At 39.3% G+C, this 19,144-nt stretch overlaps 1 protein-coding gene across 5 annotated transcripts in view; it reads right to left on the bottom strand.

The window, feature by feature from the left end:
* SGMS2 (sphingomyelin synthase 2) overlaps positions 1–19,144 on the bottom strand; it is a 102,604-nt gene that overhangs the window by 16,546 nt on the left and 66,914 nt on the right. For 4 of the 5 annotated variants that reach the window (XM_068543282.1, XM_068543283.1, XM_068543281.1 and 1 more), the window contains 3 exons: positions 14,628–14,781; positions 9,515–9,681; positions 4,448–8,050 (listed from right to left, as the gene is read on the bottom strand). In XM_068543282.1, coding sequence (XP_068399383.1) covers positions 7,847–8,050; positions 9,515–9,681; positions 14,628–14,781 — 525 coding nt within the window. In that variant the 3' untranslated portion in view covers positions 4,448–7,846. Of the gene's footprint in view, positions 1–4,447; positions 8,051–9,514; positions 9,682–14,627; positions 14,782–19,144 lie in introns of those variants that run through there. The other variant, XR_011073944.1, reaches the window with a different exon arrangement.

The raw sequence follows: 19,144 nt of genomic DNA, 5'->3' as shown, positions 1-19,144 counted from the left end.
ACTACATGATGTTAGTGTCCCCGTGAAAATCCATTACGCTGAAACCCTAACCCCCAGGGGATTGTATTCGGAAGTTGTCTTTGGGAGGTAATTGGGTTTAGAGGAGGTCAGGAGGGTGATGAGATTAGTGTCCTTAGAAGAAGAGAAAGACACTAGAGCTCTCACTCCTCCACGGGTCCCACAGGGGAGGAAACCAGGAAGAGGGCCCTCACCAGAACCCGACCATGCTGGCACCCTGGCCTCGGACTTCCCGACCTCCAGAACTGTGAGAAATTAAACGTTTGTCGTTTCAGCCACCCAGTTTATGGTATTTTGTTAAAACGGCTTAAACCCACGCAGACATCAGGGAAATGTCTCTCCCCTGGTGTCAAATGTAAACATTCCCTTCAACCCATGGACTGGGAAACTGACCAGATGTAATACAAAATATGTTCAAAAGTATCACTTCCTCCCTGCAAAACCCTGTGTGCCTGGGGACCTGGGGTGTGTGCTCTGGGGGCTCAGTCTCCTCGCAGACCCAGAGCCTCTGCCATCGGCCAGAGGCAGGTGTGTGATGACAGGACAGGAATGACGGGGCAACTGGGTTTTGCCCCCTTCATCACACGTCAGTAATAGGGCATGAGGATACAAAGAGGAAAGAGCATATTTATAGATGAAAGGACTAGAGTTAATGTGGAGACAGGAAATCTGATGAATGTGGGTCAAAGAATCTTACAGGGCTCAAGCTCAAGCCCTCCATAACTTTGCTCTCAACAGCACAAAACTTGGTTGTCAAAAGATTTCTGGAAGAGGCAATTCTTCCTCTCCTGCATTCCTCCCACGGCAGGTGATTCTTCCATCCCATTAGTTCGGTGGGAAAATTATGGGCTATGGGCAATTGTGTGCCAGTCAGCCAGTGGGGCTCCTTGTACTATATTTAGCTCTCTGAGTCTGGAGTTCCCTCAAGTGTAAAAAGAGCATAATGAGATTCACCTGGCTTTAAACAAGAGGAAACCAACGAGCAGTGCCTGATCCATGGAAGCTTCTCAAAAGTAGTGGCTTCTTTTTTCTTTATCCAAATAAACACATGATTTAAGGAACTTAGGAAGAAAAAGAGATAACTTCTTGGATATAAGAACTGAAGTAAAACGTGCCCAGAAACTTGATCAGAAGCAAGGGCACACGTTGGACAGATTTTTAGCAGAGAGAACTCACCAGCTCACACCAGGACCAAACAATCCTATAGCTTCACTTTGGTCCCTTGGGGAGCCCAGAATCAATCCAGACTACAGTGTGTCCCAAGACTCCATTCCATTTCCTCAGAGCTTTGCTATCCTTTGAAAACAGGTCATTGTATCTCTCCCGCCTTTTGACATTCCCTTGGGAATAATCCCTGAGAGAGTCACATTTAGAGATAAAACCTTATGCACTTTGGTGCCCCCCCCCCCACAACTTGTGTAAGGCTAAGGTACATGATTACCTACTATCCTATAAGTGATATTTGCAGAGAGTTAGCTTTATTCTAACAAATTTGAAAGCTCAAACACTTGGGGATTCTTTTGCTTTCAAGGCCATTTTGCACTAGAAGAATTGACTTTTCTCGCCTCTGAAATGTAGTAAATTCCAACTACAGGAAAAATCGGTAGCATTTGACAAAGAACCTGTTCCAAGGACCAGCTGCCCTCTCAACAAACTAACTGGCTGATAAGGGAATAAACTCCCCTAAAAAGCAAGCAACAACAAAACCTCTGAACAGTGATGGTGACCATAGTAATTATCACAGGAAGGTAGCAAAACAGAGAAAACAGGGGCTTCCCTGCTGGCGCAGTGGTTGAGAATCTGCCTGCCAATGCAGGGGACACGGGTTCGAGCCCTGGTCTGGGAAGATCCCACATGCCGCGGAGCAACTAGGCCCGTGAGCCACAACTACTGAGCCTGAGCGTCTGGAGCTTGTGCTCCGCAACAAGAGAGGCCGCGATAGTGAGAGGCCCGCGCACCGCAATGAAGAGTGGCCCCCGCTTGCCACAACTAGAGAAAGCCCTCGCACAGAAACGAAGACCCAACACAGCCATAAATAAATAAATAAATAAATAAATAAATAAATAAATAAATAAATAAATAAATAAATAAATAAATAAATAAAAATAAAGGAATTCCTTTAAAAAGAAAAAAAAAAAAACCAGAGAAAACAAAATTCAGGTTCCAGCCCTAATACTTCCGAGTTCTTTCATCTCACAAAATGGGGTCACCAACTCTTTCCTTGCCTACCTCGTGGGGTTTTGTGAAGATTCAAGAATGTATGTCAAGCATAAAAACAGTAAAATGCGATGCCTCATTACAACCCGCCACGTATGAATTGAATATGCATTGTATAGACACACAGTAGTACATAATCCACTATTGTTCTAACATGTCAGCGAGTAATCTAGTTTATGCTTCTGATATTCTTACATATTTTATTAGAAGAAATGAAATGTTAGGTGTCAAGGTTTGTGAGGCATCACATTAGTTCCTTGTATAATGCATTCGAGATAATAAGGGCAGTCTTTGAGGCTCTGGCCAGAAAAATCAGCAAGCCATTGTTTCAAACAGGAGGATGGGACAAGTTTTTCATCCAAGACCTGGGTGAAGGTGGCAGAAAGACTATTGTGATTTATCCTCTATCATTTCCAGATAATCCAAAGAAACTTGGATTATCCAACAACTTGATCTTTGAACCATATTATCTTATCCTTGTCCCCTCATCCCACTGAGTTTCTTTTACTAAATTTGTCTTTGAGGGTCATGCTTTCATTTTTTCTCAGGGTGTCCAAAAACAACTTACAGCGATCTACTGCTGCAATGACTACTAAAGTCTGGTTGAGGACATACCCTGGTGCCCCTTTGTGAAGGAAGAGGATGACATTTCTTTCACAATTGAGTGACAGAGAGAATGCTTTCCTTGAAGAATTAATGATATTTGCCCCTCTGTGAACAATGAGAATGAGAATCCTGGAACTCGTAACTGACTTTATCCTTCTCCATGAATGACCTTATATTGTTGTGAATTATTTCTCACCTTAAATCCAAGGGTGGGTAAAATAACACATTCCAGTTTATTTAGTGTGCCATTAATTGAAGGTTATCAGCTTATTTAATAAACAGTGCTTGAAGAAAGTAACCCTCTTGTCGTTTTAATAACTACTTAAAACTAAATATTTTTTACAAATCTTTAAAGAAAACAATTTTATTAATTAAAAAAAACAGTAATACTAATTTTGAAAAGACTGTTGATGTCATGGTGGTTTATTGCGTAAATACAAAGTATAGGCCCTTGCTCTTTCATTTTTTTAAGCAAAGCCAAAGAGATTAGAAACCAAGTAGACATATTCTCTTTAGAATAGAAACATAAATTAGTTTTAACTAACAATTAGGCACTTAAAATGTAAATGTAAAATGGCATTTTGAAGTACAAACTACAGTTACACTCTTAAATTCCTCCTGAAATGTTTTTATAAACACAAATGCACAAGCATGGAAAACATATTTCTAAACTAAGATAATTTCCCCTTTTTGAAAAAAGAACCTGAATTCAAATCCCATATGATAGACCAATGATTAAGGTACTGGTGGGTAGGGGAAAAGAGCTTCTGAAATTTACATATTTAATTAAAACTTAAGCATTTAATAAAACTATTACAATAATATACAGTATATATGATAATGAAAAATATATGTCAGGAAAATAATGAATTCTAGACGTAAAATTTTACTTTACAACAAGGCACTTAACACAGTGAAACAGTACAGTAAATTTCCAAAAGATGCAATTGGCTACCTCTCAAACCTTGTAATAATATTTCTTTTGTGAATATACTCTAACATAACCATACATTTTGCAGCATTAATCATTGCATAGGAGGTAAATTAAATAATGAATTCCAACTTGGCAACTAGATTAACTTATATGTTTATAGTTTCTTCTTTTTCTTTTAAAGGACAGTTTTAAATAATTCCACAATAAAGAACTATTCTCATTCATGATTCATTCAGAACACAGCATAGTTAGATTAATGAATCATAAAATAAATCACAACTTATAAGGTGTGTATCTGTATAAAAACTTATCTTTGGGTACCTTTTGACATGATTTTCAGTGTTTAGGTATTGAAGTCAAGAGCACTTCTTAATAGAAGAAATATTTTTAGCAAGTAAGTCAAAGGAGTTAAATTATTGCAACACAATGACATTAAAAAAAGGACTCTTTATACATACAAATAGAAAAGCCTTTAACTTTTTAAAGGGCATATTAACTATAATATGCTTGATTTAACCATGTAAACTCAGTTATTAAGAAATTCCTTCTCATACTTCCTTATACTACAGAAGTGAGTGTGTTAAGACCAGCTTAAACTTTTAATCAGTTTTACAGTGCAAAACGAAAAAAATTTATAAAAGAATTTTAAAAGAAATGTTCAAAATATTCCAGGAACAAGATGTGAACTCTCAACTGAAAAAGAAACTGCATGAGTTCTAGCACGTAAAAAAAAAAAAAAAAAACACATAAGAAAGACAGCCAACCTGGTGTTTCAAAGTAAACAAAGTATAGGCAGTTATAAAGGGAGACATTAATGATTGTGATGGTGAGAGGTAAAAACGGTCTGCAAGTTTTCTTTGATCAAACGTATAAAAGATTAGAATTGCAAACCCCTATGATCTAAGCACATTTTCCCTTCGGGAAAGGTTTAAAATGCCTTTAAAATAATTATCCTTTTGCATGATGTTTTCAGATTATTGACAAAAATAATTTTAAAAATGCCTTTCAAAACTCGAAAATACACTTTAAAAAGTGGCGTTTGTGTTCCAAGTCATATAAGGTATTTCCACAAGGGGGCACTGCTATACAGCAAAGAACCTTTGCAATGTCATCCATCAACCAAGACTAGAAACTCGGGCTCACTCACAAACACCTTCCTTCCACAGCAAACCTTGTTTCCCAAGATGCCAGTAAATTAAATAACAAATTCTAAATTACTTTGGGTGGAACCGAGTAGGTAAGAAGGCTTTATTTTCAGAGCTAGTGGAGGAGATCAAAAAAACAGAATCTGAAAGGAATTTATTTTCATCTGAAAGAATTTAGAAAAAAATGTGGCATCATTTACAGAAATTATATATTATAGAAATATTGCACCGAGGACTTAATCACAGAAAAAGCTTCAAACAGGAGCACTGGCTTACAAAAACAAGGATAACAAATAAGATCTTATAGATTGATTAGCAAGGAAAAGGAGTTCCAAAAATTTATTGTTTCAAAAGGCAAGCTCATAATTATGATTTTTTAATCAAGGTATAATTGACATATAACATTATATTAATTTTAGGTATACAACATAATGATTTACTTGTATATATTGTGAAATGATCACCACAGTAAGTCTAGTAATTGTTTATGTTTTATATCCCAAAGTGGCATGTTGGATTGAAACTGAAGTTTGCTTTCCTAAGTGTAAATGGGTTTTGTTATTTCTCTTATTTTCCCATCTTGAAACTTTGATATTCCCCACCCCCCTTATTTTCATAGCACATGCTTCCACAGCATTTATTAGAGAGCTATGACATATACATGTAAAGAACACAGAAGCAGTAGTGTCCACAAATGGGGTCATAGATGTTTTTAAAGTTCTTTAAAAGGTGATGGTATTATGTGAAAAAAAACAAAACATGATTATTTGACTAAAATGCAAGGTTTATACTGTTTTCAAGGATCTCCAACAATCAAGGATCTCCATGATTTTTAAAGCTTAAACACCTTTCCTTACTTAATTTGAAGAAGAGTGGGTTATCTAAGATGCAGCTGAATAAGGCTCTAAGGTATATTAGGTTGTTTTATTTGAATTCGAGGCTCAAGGAATATACCAATGTTAGGAGAGCAAAACCCAGGCTTCCGTATCAGATACTTTTCCTCACAATTAGACAGCAGAAATTTAAAATCAGTGTTTTCAAGTAGAACACATTGTCTTATCGCAGATGTCAATATTTAACAAATGAAAATAAGTGAAAATTATGTAGAATTATAGCTAAACCCAGCAGGTAAGCTACACATATGTTTCTTACTGACTTACTTAATAATAAATACCAGGAAAACTTGTTGCATTTCAAAGCCTGCCAAGGATGTTTAGCGTTTCAATTCTTGTTGTAAATAACCAGATTAGTCTGTCTTTCTGCCTTTGAATTCAACCTTTAGTGTTTCTTTTTTACACAGAGAAAGAGCCATACTGAAAACATATACAGAATTTTAGCACCAAAGGATGATGACCCTTCTGAACAGATCTGTACTGTGCTCCTCTCCAACAATTTAAAGGTCAATTTTGTGTACCGAATCAAGGCCGACTTATTTACAATGACAAATTTAGGGATGTTTTTCATTCTAAGTGGGGAGAAATTTTCACCTTCACTATAAATATAACTGCCTCCTACCAGGCCCCCTGGCCTCTCCACTCTCTGACTGTGTTGATGACTTTGTGACCTTAAAGTTTTTTCTAGGGTTACTAGAAGTCTAAAGAAATTAAGCCAAGAATTATCCAAAAGATTTAACAGCATTAAATAATGCACTACATCTGGTCAGATATTTAAAAATCCATCTTTTTTTTTTGCATCACCTGTAAGAACTTTAGAAACTATTATCCCCCTTTATTGAGTAGCTGTAACTGACTAACACACCAATTCCAACCATAGATTATAGTGCAGCACCGTGGTATAATTTTAGGGTCAAAGTAAAATTACTCAATTGTGGTATGTGTCCTTAGGACCAGTACATAAGAAACGGAGTCTCTTGCTAAAAGGCAAGGATGCATTAAACTTTTGGATTCCATCTTGGTTTTTCCATAAAGCACAATGTCACTAGGAAGAAATGGTTTTCAGTGAAATGTGACCAACTGTATTTCTGAGTTCCAATTTGCAGCTCTAAAGCAGATCTCACACAGGGCGTGACCTGGGAGAGAAACACAGGCTTGTTCCCCACAGGGCATGAGCATCAGTTCATACAGCTATGTGTGTTCAGCCTGTGCTACACTGTTGACTGCTCTGGGGGTACAGGTGCAAAGTTACCAGGTGGACAGCAGAAGGACTCCTCGTTAGCATAAGCCGCCCCATGTCTCCTGTATATCTGTCATAGAGGTCTTAAAATGAAATATTTACACACATGTAAAATCTGTGGGGTGTGTCAAATACTTTTATATTTACTTAGTTCATCTTTTTTTTTTAAGTTATAAAATTATCAGTTAAAAAAAAAAATAAAGTGAAAGTGATATAGTACATTGGGTGGTAGCAGCAGCACGTATTCCCAGACCTGACCCTGACCTTCCCCTTGACAGAGCAGAAACAAAGTTCACCCGAAGTTCACTCACAACCCATGGATCTCCCCCTCGCTGAGAAGCCTAACGCTAAAAATCACTCTCAACATTAGGTGATTCTATTTACACAGTAGCCGTATATATCCAGATTTTTATTTAAAACATTAACAAATTCTTTTGACCTCGGAGGGAAAAAAATTCCTGAAAAAATTCTGAAGTAGAGAGCTTTAGAGGAGAAAGAATGAGGGAAGAAGTAGTATGTTCTTTGGCACCTCTTTAACAAGCTCATTAGTAAAATCCCAGTTTGAGGGCTTGTCACCAATGAATGAAGAACTGCAGGAGAATGTAACTTTCTCAGGATGAATAAAAAACCAGTCAAAGGGTAATACTTCCTTCATCTTTCTAATCATTTGCACAAAATTTGGTCTGCTTCATTTAGCAATCAGTTCTCCTAAAATAAAAACAAAAACAAAACTATACCTTTGGTTACAGCGATAACTCTTTTGGTCTAAGAGCTGATGCCTTTGTTTTGCTCCTCAGGTAGATTTTTCATTATCTTCACCGATCTTCTGAACCCGTGAATACTTCTTGCAAGACGATTTAAAGCAGCCAGGAGGCCAGGACAGTGGCCAGGAGAAGCAGCAAGGAATTGAGCCTTGTACGTTTTTCTCAAAAAAATAAAAGATGGGGAACCACCATGCTCGAGACAAGAAATTAGTCTGTGAAGAGACCTTCAAGTTCTGTAAAAGGTAGAAAAAAAGTAAAATGAGACATATTTTTCACAACTTGCATCCTAATTTGTTACTTAATTAAACTGTCATTTGCTGTAACTGAACAGGGAAAGCAGCAGAATCCGGATCGCAAGGCAATGCTTGTCTTTGCTCCTTTCCCCTAACTCTGACAGGACTCTGGCCACACTTCCAACCCCCTCCACTCTTTCCCTCTCTGTGGCTCAGGCGAATCTTTTTTTTTTTTTTTTTTTTTTTAGTTTTTGGCTGTGCCCTGTGGCATGTGCGATCTTAGTTCCCCAACCAGAGATCGAGCCTGTGCCCCCTGCATTGGAAGCACAGAGTCTTAACCACTGGACCACCAGAGAAATTCTCAGGCAAATCTTCTGCCTGCAATTCCAGTAAGAATGGAGACTCAAGAATGGGAGGGAGAGCTCTCCAGGAGGAAAATTTTTCAGGATATGTCAGTGGTCAGATCTGTGGGTCAAGGAAGATGGAAGAGTGAAAGGAGAGCTCATAAGGTTGAGCATATTTAAGGGGAAAGATGAAGATTTTGGTTCATTAGGTGTCAGTAGACATCTAGATGGAAGTGGAAGAAGGAAGATGGAAATAGGAGACGACAAAATAGGAAACAGAGCCACAGAGACAAGTAAAGTAATCCATAGGAGGGGCATTTATTAGTGGACACCACTAACTGAGAACTGAATTTAGATCCTTGGGGAACTACATATTTCAGTTGCTCACAAATTCTCCCAACATTATATGCATCCGACAATATGGCAGGACTATCCCAAGATAAGTAAGTCATGGCACGCAGACTAACTCTATTAACACCGAGGACATACACTAAGGCTAGGAAGACAGAGAGAAGGGATCATTCCATCTTGGGACTGGAGGCAGAGACCAGTAGGTAGGAAAGGCTTCTCACAAGAGATGGCATCTGAGCCAGCTCTTTCAGAATGAATGGGAGAAGAAAAAAAAAGTCATCTAGGAACAGGAGGCTGCAGAAACAAATAAGGAAGGATAAGAAGGGAAGCCAGAGAGCACAGTATCACCAAAAGATGTACAAAGTCCACTTCTTCATCAGTTACTCATTTTGCCTGACTTTTAAAATAGCTGCTGTCTTTTCCTCAAAAGGGCAGGGCATGTTTCACCTAGCTGCACAACAATGCTTCCACAGAGAAGGTTCCTAAACTTTTATTCAATTTTAATTCTCCTATAAATTAGCTGAAATTAGTAAAACACCGTGCTTTATAATTATACAGCATTTTTACCCTTAAACATCATTTATATTTGTGACATTCTTTATTTTAAGAGGCAGTTATTACTATAAGTTTAAGTGACCTGACCTAAACCACACGTTTAGGCGGCAACAGCAATTATTCCCATTAAGCTACTGGAAACTCCGCTGTGTGAAAAGAGGTCCACTGCATTTAAAGAAAAGAAATTATCCAAGGATAATTTCACTGCTCTCACCTTTTCATTGGCCATGGAATGGTACCACCAAAAGAGCCGTGTTGTGATATAATAAGCAACGATCACATCGACAGTATAGTGTTCGTGTGCTACAAGAATGCAGATGATCCCAGCGGCGCTCAGCAGCCAGCAGATTAAATGATACCACCAGAAGTGACGAGGCGAATCTGGACAGCAGAAAAATTAATAGTTAATAGGATTCCCAGAGGTGGACTGAATGATGACAGTCTATCCTAATGACCTGAGAAAAGTCTAAGGCCAGGAAGTCACTGAAGGAGAAAATGGATAACCCAAAATGAGTCCCTGTGAACTGGCCGGGATTTGCTCCGGTTGCCGGGGGGAGACGGGGTGCTGTTGGTAGCAGGTCTAATAGTAATTCCCTGGGGCGGTTGGTAACACTAGATACTCTAGGTCTTACCCATAGTGTTTAATAATTAGGAAGAGAACAGAAATATGTCACATTAGGTTGGAATTGGCTCATACTGGCTCCTGTAGGGACCCCACTGGAAAGAGAAACAGCAGAGTGAAAAGAAAGGATAGTTGTCGGGAACTCCCTGATGGTCCAGTGGTTAGGACCCAGCACTTGCTCTGCCATGGCTGGGTTTAATCCCTGGTCAGGGAACTCAGATCCCATGAGCCGCGCTGTGTGACCAATAAAAGAAAAAGAAAGGGTCGTTGTCTATGAAAAAGGGGTGGTGGGGTGGAGGAGGGAATGAGAAAGCAAGAGTGATTTTAGGTCTTATATATAAACTTACTTTGATTTCTGCAGGGGGAGAAAAATGGTATTTGTGGCTAGCAATATTTTGATTCTCAGCAATTTTATACTGTTATTGCCAATAGCAACTATAAGACACTCCCTACGTAAAGCTTGGGATTCTTGCCTATTCACTTATGGGTTTGAGCCTTACCTAGAGAGGGCACTAAGTTCATGACACCGATCAGCTACAAGAGAGAACTAAAGCGCTCGGCAGGTTAAACATGATCGCACGCCCCCCAGCCTTCCCACACAGGTGGTAATGACACAGGTGTAACTGGAACCAGTGCTCATCTCTAATAACTTTTCTTTTCTTTGAATAACTGTTTCCTTTTTTCTATTTTAAAGCTTTATTAGCTCACAAAGATAATAATCGAATAAACTAAAATTTATTTCATATTTAACTGTGTTTATATTTATAGTGATATTTACTTTCAAGTGTGGAAGAATGGTTGAATAGCAAAAAGATCCATTTCCAGAACTTTACATGACACATCAAATCAAACATGGTTCAAATAAAAATTAAATAGCTGTTGCTCTTTTAGTCCTACGTGGAACAGTAAGATGATAAACCTGTATTTGCATTTGAAAGTCTGATTTCCTACTTCTGAATGTGCAGCTCATTATTTCCAACTCTTGCTTGGTTCATCCTGCCACAAGGTTCTGGCAGATAACTCATGAAATCCGAGAATTTTATAGCTAGGAGAGGCCTTACTTCTGTAGCCTGGGGGGCCAGATCAACAGTCCCCATAACTGTTCTGTTAGGATCTGAATGTTAAAAATCTGGAGATTTCACTAAATATGCATTCTTCAGCACCATAGACCTCACCCCTCCCTGAAGCCTCACATCAGCCCTGCTTCCCTTCCTAACAGGTCATCTGGTATTTACCTTAAAAGTCCAAAATGTCTGAGCAAAGCAGAACTATTTTGTATTTGTTTATCCACAAGAAGCAAAGCTGAAGTAGGTAGGGAGTAAAGAGGTGGCCCATTTTACTACTCGTGGAATTGAAAATGAGGTTTCAGGAATGGCTAGATGCCCTAGCACTGCTCTCCTAGCACATAAAAATGTATTCTCTATGAGCTACCACACTGGGATCACTGCTCATTAACAGAGAACACTGGCTGGCCCAAAGAAAAGATTTAATATAAACTATTTTGAAATAGAAATGGCAAAATGGTAATCCTCTCTGTTCTCTCATTCTACCCACAGGGATAACCCTGAGCTGAGAGATGATGATACAATTACTAATGAACTTCACTGTCTGCGTGGGATCCTAGCCCTAGTTGTCAATGAATAATAGAGACAATAGACTTTGTGTAGTAGCAAGGTAAAAAAAAAAAAGTAGTTTTCTCGACTAGCAAGACATTTGGTTCTAAGAGCTACATTGATTTCTCCAGGCTAATTTTATGAGGAACCTAAGTCCCAAAGATAATATTTGCACACCTGTGTAAGACCCTCTCTTGCTAATCCACAAAATGATTCTGGTCCCACGTTTTCAACTACTCTCATGACTAAATTCAAATCTGCTTGTAACAACGGAGTAAACAGGGAGAGTCCAAAATGATCAAAAGGCAGGAAAGCAAAAAATATACAAATGATGCATCTAATTCTAGAAGCAGAATGTTCAAAGAAACCACTGGAACCAATGCTTACTCAGAACAACAACACATAGTATAATTTAGAAGGTCTGTTTTTCCTAATTGCATAGGAAATGGGCGTAAACATGGAATGCCCAGTTTATGTACAGAACTGATTCTAAAGTTGGGTTTGTATCAAGCATTACAGATTTGCCCTTTTGTTTCTCACCAAAACTTGGGAAAAGTGAGAGTAGCATCGACATATATACACTACCAAATGTAAAATAGATAGCTAGTGGGAAGCAGCTGCATAGCACAGGGAGATCAGCTTGGTGCTTTGTGACCACCTAGCGGGATGGGATAGGGAGGGTGGGAGGGAGACGCAAGAGAGACGGGATATGGGGACATATGTATGCATATGGCTGATTCACTTTGTTGTACAACAGAGGCTAACACAGTATTGTGAAGCAATTATACTCCAATAAAGATCTATTTAAAAAAAAATAAAAAGGAAAAAGCAGAAAGTAATTCTTTCCTTGCTGTATGTAAACTTATACAATTTAAAAAACCTCAAGCTCAAATCATACGTGGGAAAGAAAATGTCTCTACATACTGCATCAGCCTTTATTAAAGCATAGAAATAAACAAAAAGTTGCCCTGCTATTTCTCTGAGGTGAAAGTACAACAATGAGCAATACATCCAGGCTATTTCTTAGCAATTCTATAAGATCAGACAGCTTGGGTTTCCAAAAATTCTAAACAGAGCCAAGAAATTGGTAGTGTAACCTCTGGAGTCAGCCTGCTTGAGTTTGAATACTGCATCCTCCAATTACTAACTGTGGACTGTGGCTTAATTCATTCACTTTCTTTATGCTTAAGTTTCCTCTGAAAAATGGGGAAAAACAGTGTTTCCCTCATGAGATAGCTACAAGGATTAAACAAGTTAGTTTGCTTCAAGGCCTTGGAATAGTGCCTGGCACAGAAAAAGTACTATGTCTATTTGCTGTTATTGGTAATATCACTTGGTCTTCAATTATTTTATAAAACTGACTCTCGGTTTCCTGGGATGTTTTCTCTTCATTACCTTATGTTTTCCACCCACAGTAGCTTCACTCTAACATGTAACTCCTCCCGGCCCTCATCCTCATCTTCTTCTATAAGCTTGTACGATCTGCAGATTAGAGAGAAGATCCTACAACCCAAATGAACCTCTCGACTGGAAAATGACTGATCTTACACAGATCAGTTTTTGCTGAACTTTCCACAGCAAAAGTCAGAGTGAGAGCTATAAACAACATAAATCGCTCTGCCCACCACCCAGAACCTGTAACTAGGTATTAGAAATTAGAAATTTCAGAAGATTGAAATTTAAGGGGGAGTTATTGGCGCACAGACAGAGCTAGGTTCCTCCCCTCCACCACCTCTCCAACTGTGTAAGAATAGAACTATGGGGAAAGGTGCAGAAGGTCCTCTGCCTTCAAGTCAGACAGTATGACAAAGGCCGAACACTTAACATGCTGCTCTCCTAACTCAAAGCTTGTGTGTAGCATTTAGAAAGAAAACAATTCAGAAGATATACAATTGTCACCAAAAAAAAAAAAAAAAGACTTCATCTACTACAGAGACTCTCCTCTCTTTGTCATATTGCCCTCAAAGCAGAATTAAAACCAATAACCCCGGGCAGTCTATGGGGCAAGAATTCACTTCTGCACCACTGGAAGATAAACCTTGATGGGTCTAAACCTGTTTGGACTAATGACAGGCTAAGAGAAGAAGGGAGAGAAGGGGACTAACCAAGGAGGACAGAGGGGAAGGGCCTCCTTCCCCTGGTCTCTGCCCAAAGACCTCCATGATATGCTCTGCAAGTGAAGAGAATTGAGATAAGCCTCTAAAAGAACAATGGCATGGGGATAGGGTATCTTGGAACTAAAGATGAAGGTTAATACCGACCAGCTTGGTAAAAATGGAGGGAGAAGCATCACTACTTCAAAAGGATTTTGAGATAATGGGCCCAAATATACAAAGCCTCAGAAATCTGCTAGGCAGCTAAAACCAAACACAACCTCCTTCACAATGAACAAGACGTTATTCTGGCCAAAAAAAAAAAAGCCACTGGAATACACATGAATTTTGTATAATGGGAATTAAGTACATAAATATGGGGAGATATTTCACATTCTCATCTCCATGTTGCTTTCTAAGAAGAAAGTGGTCAGTATTGGCAAACTGTTTCATGAAGATGCATATTAAAGCACAGAAAGCTACTGGAAGTGATGAAATTAGAATAAAGTGGGATAAGGAAACGTTAAAAAAGGTTTAAAAAGGAGAAAATATTAACCAAAGTATTTGGGATGATGGAATGGATATTCCATACAATGGAAATTTCATTCAAAAGTCCTTTCCATTTGGCTCTGGAGCACACTGATTCTTTTTTTGCAGTAACCTTAACAATGATTCTTCTTTGTTTCAACATTAAAATAGCTTTTCATACCTTAAGAAGTACTAACCAAGGAGGGAGACATTTTGGAGGCATGCTAAATGTTAGCAAGAAGCCAGGGCCAAGCTTTAAGCCTTCCTTCAGTGCTCAAATCACATACGACTGGTTGAAATGATTTAAACACACACACACACACACACACACACACACACACACACACACACACACACATATCCCACTTTCCATAGCTGTCGATTCCAATAGAATAAAGACTTATCAGTTTCAGGGCTTAGGGATCCCGCCCACTACAACAATCAATAAAGCAGGAATGAGTTATTACTTACATTCTTTGATGAACAAATAAGTAAGTGTCAGCACAACTGTGTGACCGCTGAAGAGGAAGTCTCCACACAAGATATGCGACCCAGTTATGGACAATCCGCCACCAGAAATCAACCGTAGAATCCGTTGTACTTTTGCCTGAGAGTCTCCGTTGAGCTGAATGACACAAGAAGATCAGGAAAAAAATTTATAAGCTGATAAAATCATGTTTTAGCCTAATTTATGTGATATTTAGAAAGGCCACCAGGTTGTGATTTTTTTCTTTTTAACTTCAGTCAAAAAGAATCCAAGGGGGAAGCTCCTCAAACTGGATTTTATTCATTGTATTGGCCAGTTTTAGTGATACGTTTTAAATTATTCAATATGTTACTAATAATACATTTTAGTGGTGGTGTGTCCGTGGGCAAAGCTTTTAAAAATACTAATAACCAATGACTTCACCACAGTTACGGACCAAAAAGATCAAAGCTCCTTTCTTTCCTCTTTGCAGGGGGAGGTCGGGGTTTCAGATGGCCAATACATGATTCGGCTGCACTCCACATTACTAATATTCTACAGTGTATTCATACCTTGTGTTAGGTGGGCAACCTAAAGTGTGCATATAGCTGTATTAACATCTGATCAACACATTTACAGTTAAAAAGAGCTGCAATACGTTAACTAATTTAAACAGGCTTGAAAATGATGGATTAGGGATGTACTGGCAGCTTTAAAATGAGTAGCTCGATCAGGAAAAACATCCTCCAAAGCAATAACCTGCGTGCTGTGGCAGGAGGTCAGGAGAGAGCTCCCTGGGCAAGGGTGGAGAAGCCCCGAGAAGCTGTCATGATGACATGGGGAACAATGATGGGTTAGGGCAGGAGTTTGAGGCAACAGTCAAAAGTTCATATCCCGTTAAAACTTAAGCATACAGGTATCCCTTACATGTGGAATCTGAAAAATACAACAAACTAGTAAAATAACAAAAAAGGAAGCAGACTCACAGATATAGGGAACAAACTAGTGGTTACCAGTCGAGAGGGAAGGGAGAGGGGTAATATAGGGGTGAGGGAGTGGGAGGTACAAACTACTGGGTGTAAGATCGGCTCAAGGATGCATTGCACAACACGGGGAATAGAGCCAATGATTTGGTAATAACTGTAAATGGAGTGTAACCTTTAAAAATTGTATTTAAAAAAACCGCCCCCCGAAACCCAAACCTTAAGCATACAGGAAGGAGTAGTGCACTGAGATGGAACACACAGGAAAATGGAATACTGAAACGCTGTAGGGCCGGATGGAGGGTTTCCCATCAGTCTAATATCAAGTGAATAGGTTTAGAAAATCAAAGAATGACACTCAGAAATAAAATGGAGTCAGAGTATACACAAGAAGAGGAATATAGAAAGACCATTAATGACTATTTCCACTTGGGACCGGGGGCACAGTTGTAAGATACAGTGCTTTTCATACTCAGCGATGATCCTTCTGGGCAACTGGCCCCTGAAGCGTGGCCAGGCCAGTCATGATGGTGGCAGACTGTTTGGTGGTGTAGACAGGTAGTGTCTAGTCCAAGTAGACGTGTAGTGGTGAAGGACGGTAAGATGCGTACAGATGGAGGAGAAGACAGTCTAGGAGGAGAGAAACTGAGTCTCCAAAGCAGGTGGGAAACCATCCTATACGGTAAAATGGGAATTAGGGCAGGATTCCTTGCCTAAAACTTTCCTGATTAAAAATATTGTATGGATCTGGAAAGCTTTCTGGTATTCAGGTGATCCTTGTAAAAAGGCAAACACACCGTGATGGGGTGATAGTTGAGAATAAGGCTCTGCAGCAGAAAATGACATGAAACAGGATTAGAGGGCAGCGTGAGAAACTGGAGGTTTCGAAGAAACTCAACTTTTCTTCAAGAGTTTGCTTAGGCCGAGCCCAGCTGGCAAAACCAAGAGAACATGTGCATTTTACCAAGAATTGACAGTCCTTAAACCAAACATGCCAAGTAACAGGTGACCCTGCCTTGAAAAGACAGGGTCTAGAAGGCAGTAAAGGATCCATACCCGGAGAAGATAAGGACTGTTGACAGAGTTGCAGGACTCACTTCAGGTGCCCCTCAGGAAAGGCGTACTGCAAACCACATAAAATGACGTGAAAGCCCTTGATGTGGAGGATAGAATCTAGCATGTGCTTTATCAGATCAGCCACAGACCTTCAGGAATTTCTGGTTGTGCGGTTGGTACAAACAACTGTCAACAATGAGATCAAATAGAAAGGTACATACACTCCGCCTGACCATTGTGTTCCCAGTTTAAAGAACACGTCATTCATTTCAAAACTATAATAATATTTTTTTATCCACTGACCCACCCCAACTCAATACTCAAATTTTCTAAGGGCAGAAACACTTAAATTTCTTTACTAGAAAGAAATTTAGATGGATCAAAAGGCATAATTAAACCAGGAGCTAAAATACTGCCACACATTCTCTTCTCCCCCCTTTCTTTCAGCAGTGTTGGTGTATTGAGATTTCCGATAGCATTTGATTCCATACGCCTTCACAGAACAGAGGAAGGACTCTCTTCTTGCTTTTTCTGTACTTTCTCAGTTCTTAATTCCTCAGTCCTGTCACTACTATCTTAAGATGTCAGATCATGCTCAGCATAAACGCTAAACAGAACTTCAAGAAAGGAAATTTTAAAAGAGGGTGGAAAGAAAACTGGGAAGGGGGAGGGTAATAGTGAGAGTTGGGATTAACAGATTATTTTCTAGTTCTGTTCTACTTCATTGAGGCCCTCTATCACACACCACTAAAGACTCTAGTTCCTCTTAATTTCCTCATTTTTCAGACCCATTCTATGCCATTCCTGGATATGAAACTGAAGATGTAGAAAACCAGGAGGAGAAGCATTGATCATAATAGCCAAAACAGACAGAGCTCAGTGTTCTCAAGGGTTCCTCAAACTATGACCTCCACACAACATTTCCCGCAAAAATAAATTAGGTACAAGAGAGCCCAACTTGGCTGCTGCCAAACCAGAAACCTTACCATCCACACCATCCCTTCAATTTAGAAGAGAAGTCTTTTGGACCTCTATGCCCAGGATGAGAGGGAAGCTTTCTCAGGGAAAGGAATGTAGCTGTGCCAGCCCAACATTCCTGTGGCAAAAGGGGTTTGAGAAGCTAAATCATTTCATGTGAGTGCTAATAACTAGGTCAATATCTATTTAAACACAATTTTCAGAACTCAAATTTTGCAACTGCAAACTAAAACTTGGGTGTGTGGGATGAAGTAAATCGTTAAGCCAAGGACTTAAAGTAAACCATAGGATAGAGAAGGGGGAAGACAACTGGAAAACTGTGAGAGCCAAGGATTTGACTAAGGGCCTATCACTGTGATGGCTTCTGTGATCACATCCACTAAGTAACAAGTGATGTGAGGCATCAGTGACTAGTCAGATAACCTTCCATAGCAAGTGGCTTCAGTATGCACAGTTCTGTCATTGCTCTCAGTCACTAAGGGCATTCTATAGAGTCAGCAACAAAGGAGACAGGTAGATTATCTAATAGCTTTGTAACCACAAAGATCTCAGGAGCACTCAAAGCCAGCGGCTGAACCACATTTAGAATGCAATTCTGCCTCTTGTTCTGTAAGACCACATCACCTCTATTGAAACAAATTGATCTGTGTTTGTTTTACTGAACCATGATCCAGGCACCAATAGCCTGCTGATGCTTCAGGAAAAGGTCTTAGGTCTTGACATCTGAACACAGGAGCTGTTCCCAGAGCTTCCACTGTGAACATCTGTAGCTTGGTTATCCAGCAGTACATTTGCTCTTGCGGCTTCTGAAAATTGCAACTTTTCCACAGAAGATAATCTTTACATGCTTTCTGTAATCATAGCAATTCATCCCTGCAAACCTCACCCGTTACTAGGATGGGCTTGCTTTCTTTCCTGTGGCCATTTCTTCAGTTAACCCATTGCAATAACCCCTTAGAAGTGTTTATTATGCTTCTGAACTTCTACCATGACTTAAATTAGTTTCACTAAAAATCAGTCAATGTTTAAATTCAATATGTACGCTGCTTTAATTACAGACACTTTCTGCTTTGATGGCTTTGGAAAATTATAGCTTCTCCAAACCACACCTATATTTGGTGAAGGAGACTGTTGACTTCTTCAGAACAACTCTATTTTTCCTTCCACCTTGGACATCTGCTTAGTGTTCACAGTTAAATATGATAGACTTCATTCCCTTGCCCAGAAAGCACATGATTTGTAAGTTTCCTTTTTAAACCAGGGCACACTGGGGTCTAAGATGATTAACAGCTCTCTTGAGAAATGACTCTACCTGGAGAAACTATAAATCCTGTTTACAACACTTTCAGTATCCATTCTCACACTCTCAGTGAAAGGCCACTCGATCCAGTTACTAAAAACTTTGAGGTCATCCTTGACTTCTTTCTCTTAAACCCATATCCAACTTATTAGCACATCCTGTTGGCTCTACCTTCAAAATATATCCCGAGTCGAATGACTTCTCC

The sequence above is a fragment of the Eschrichtius robustus genome, chromosome 4 (assembly GCF_028021215.1).
Source record: "Eschrichtius robustus isolate mEscRob2 chromosome 4, mEscRob2.pri, whole genome shotgun sequence".
Taxonomy (NCBI): Eukaryota; Metazoa; Chordata; class Mammalia; order Artiodactyla; family Eschrichtiidae; genus Eschrichtius; species Eschrichtius robustus.
Note: the sequence above shows the minus strand (reverse complement) of the source record. Positions and strands in the feature narration are given on the sequence as shown.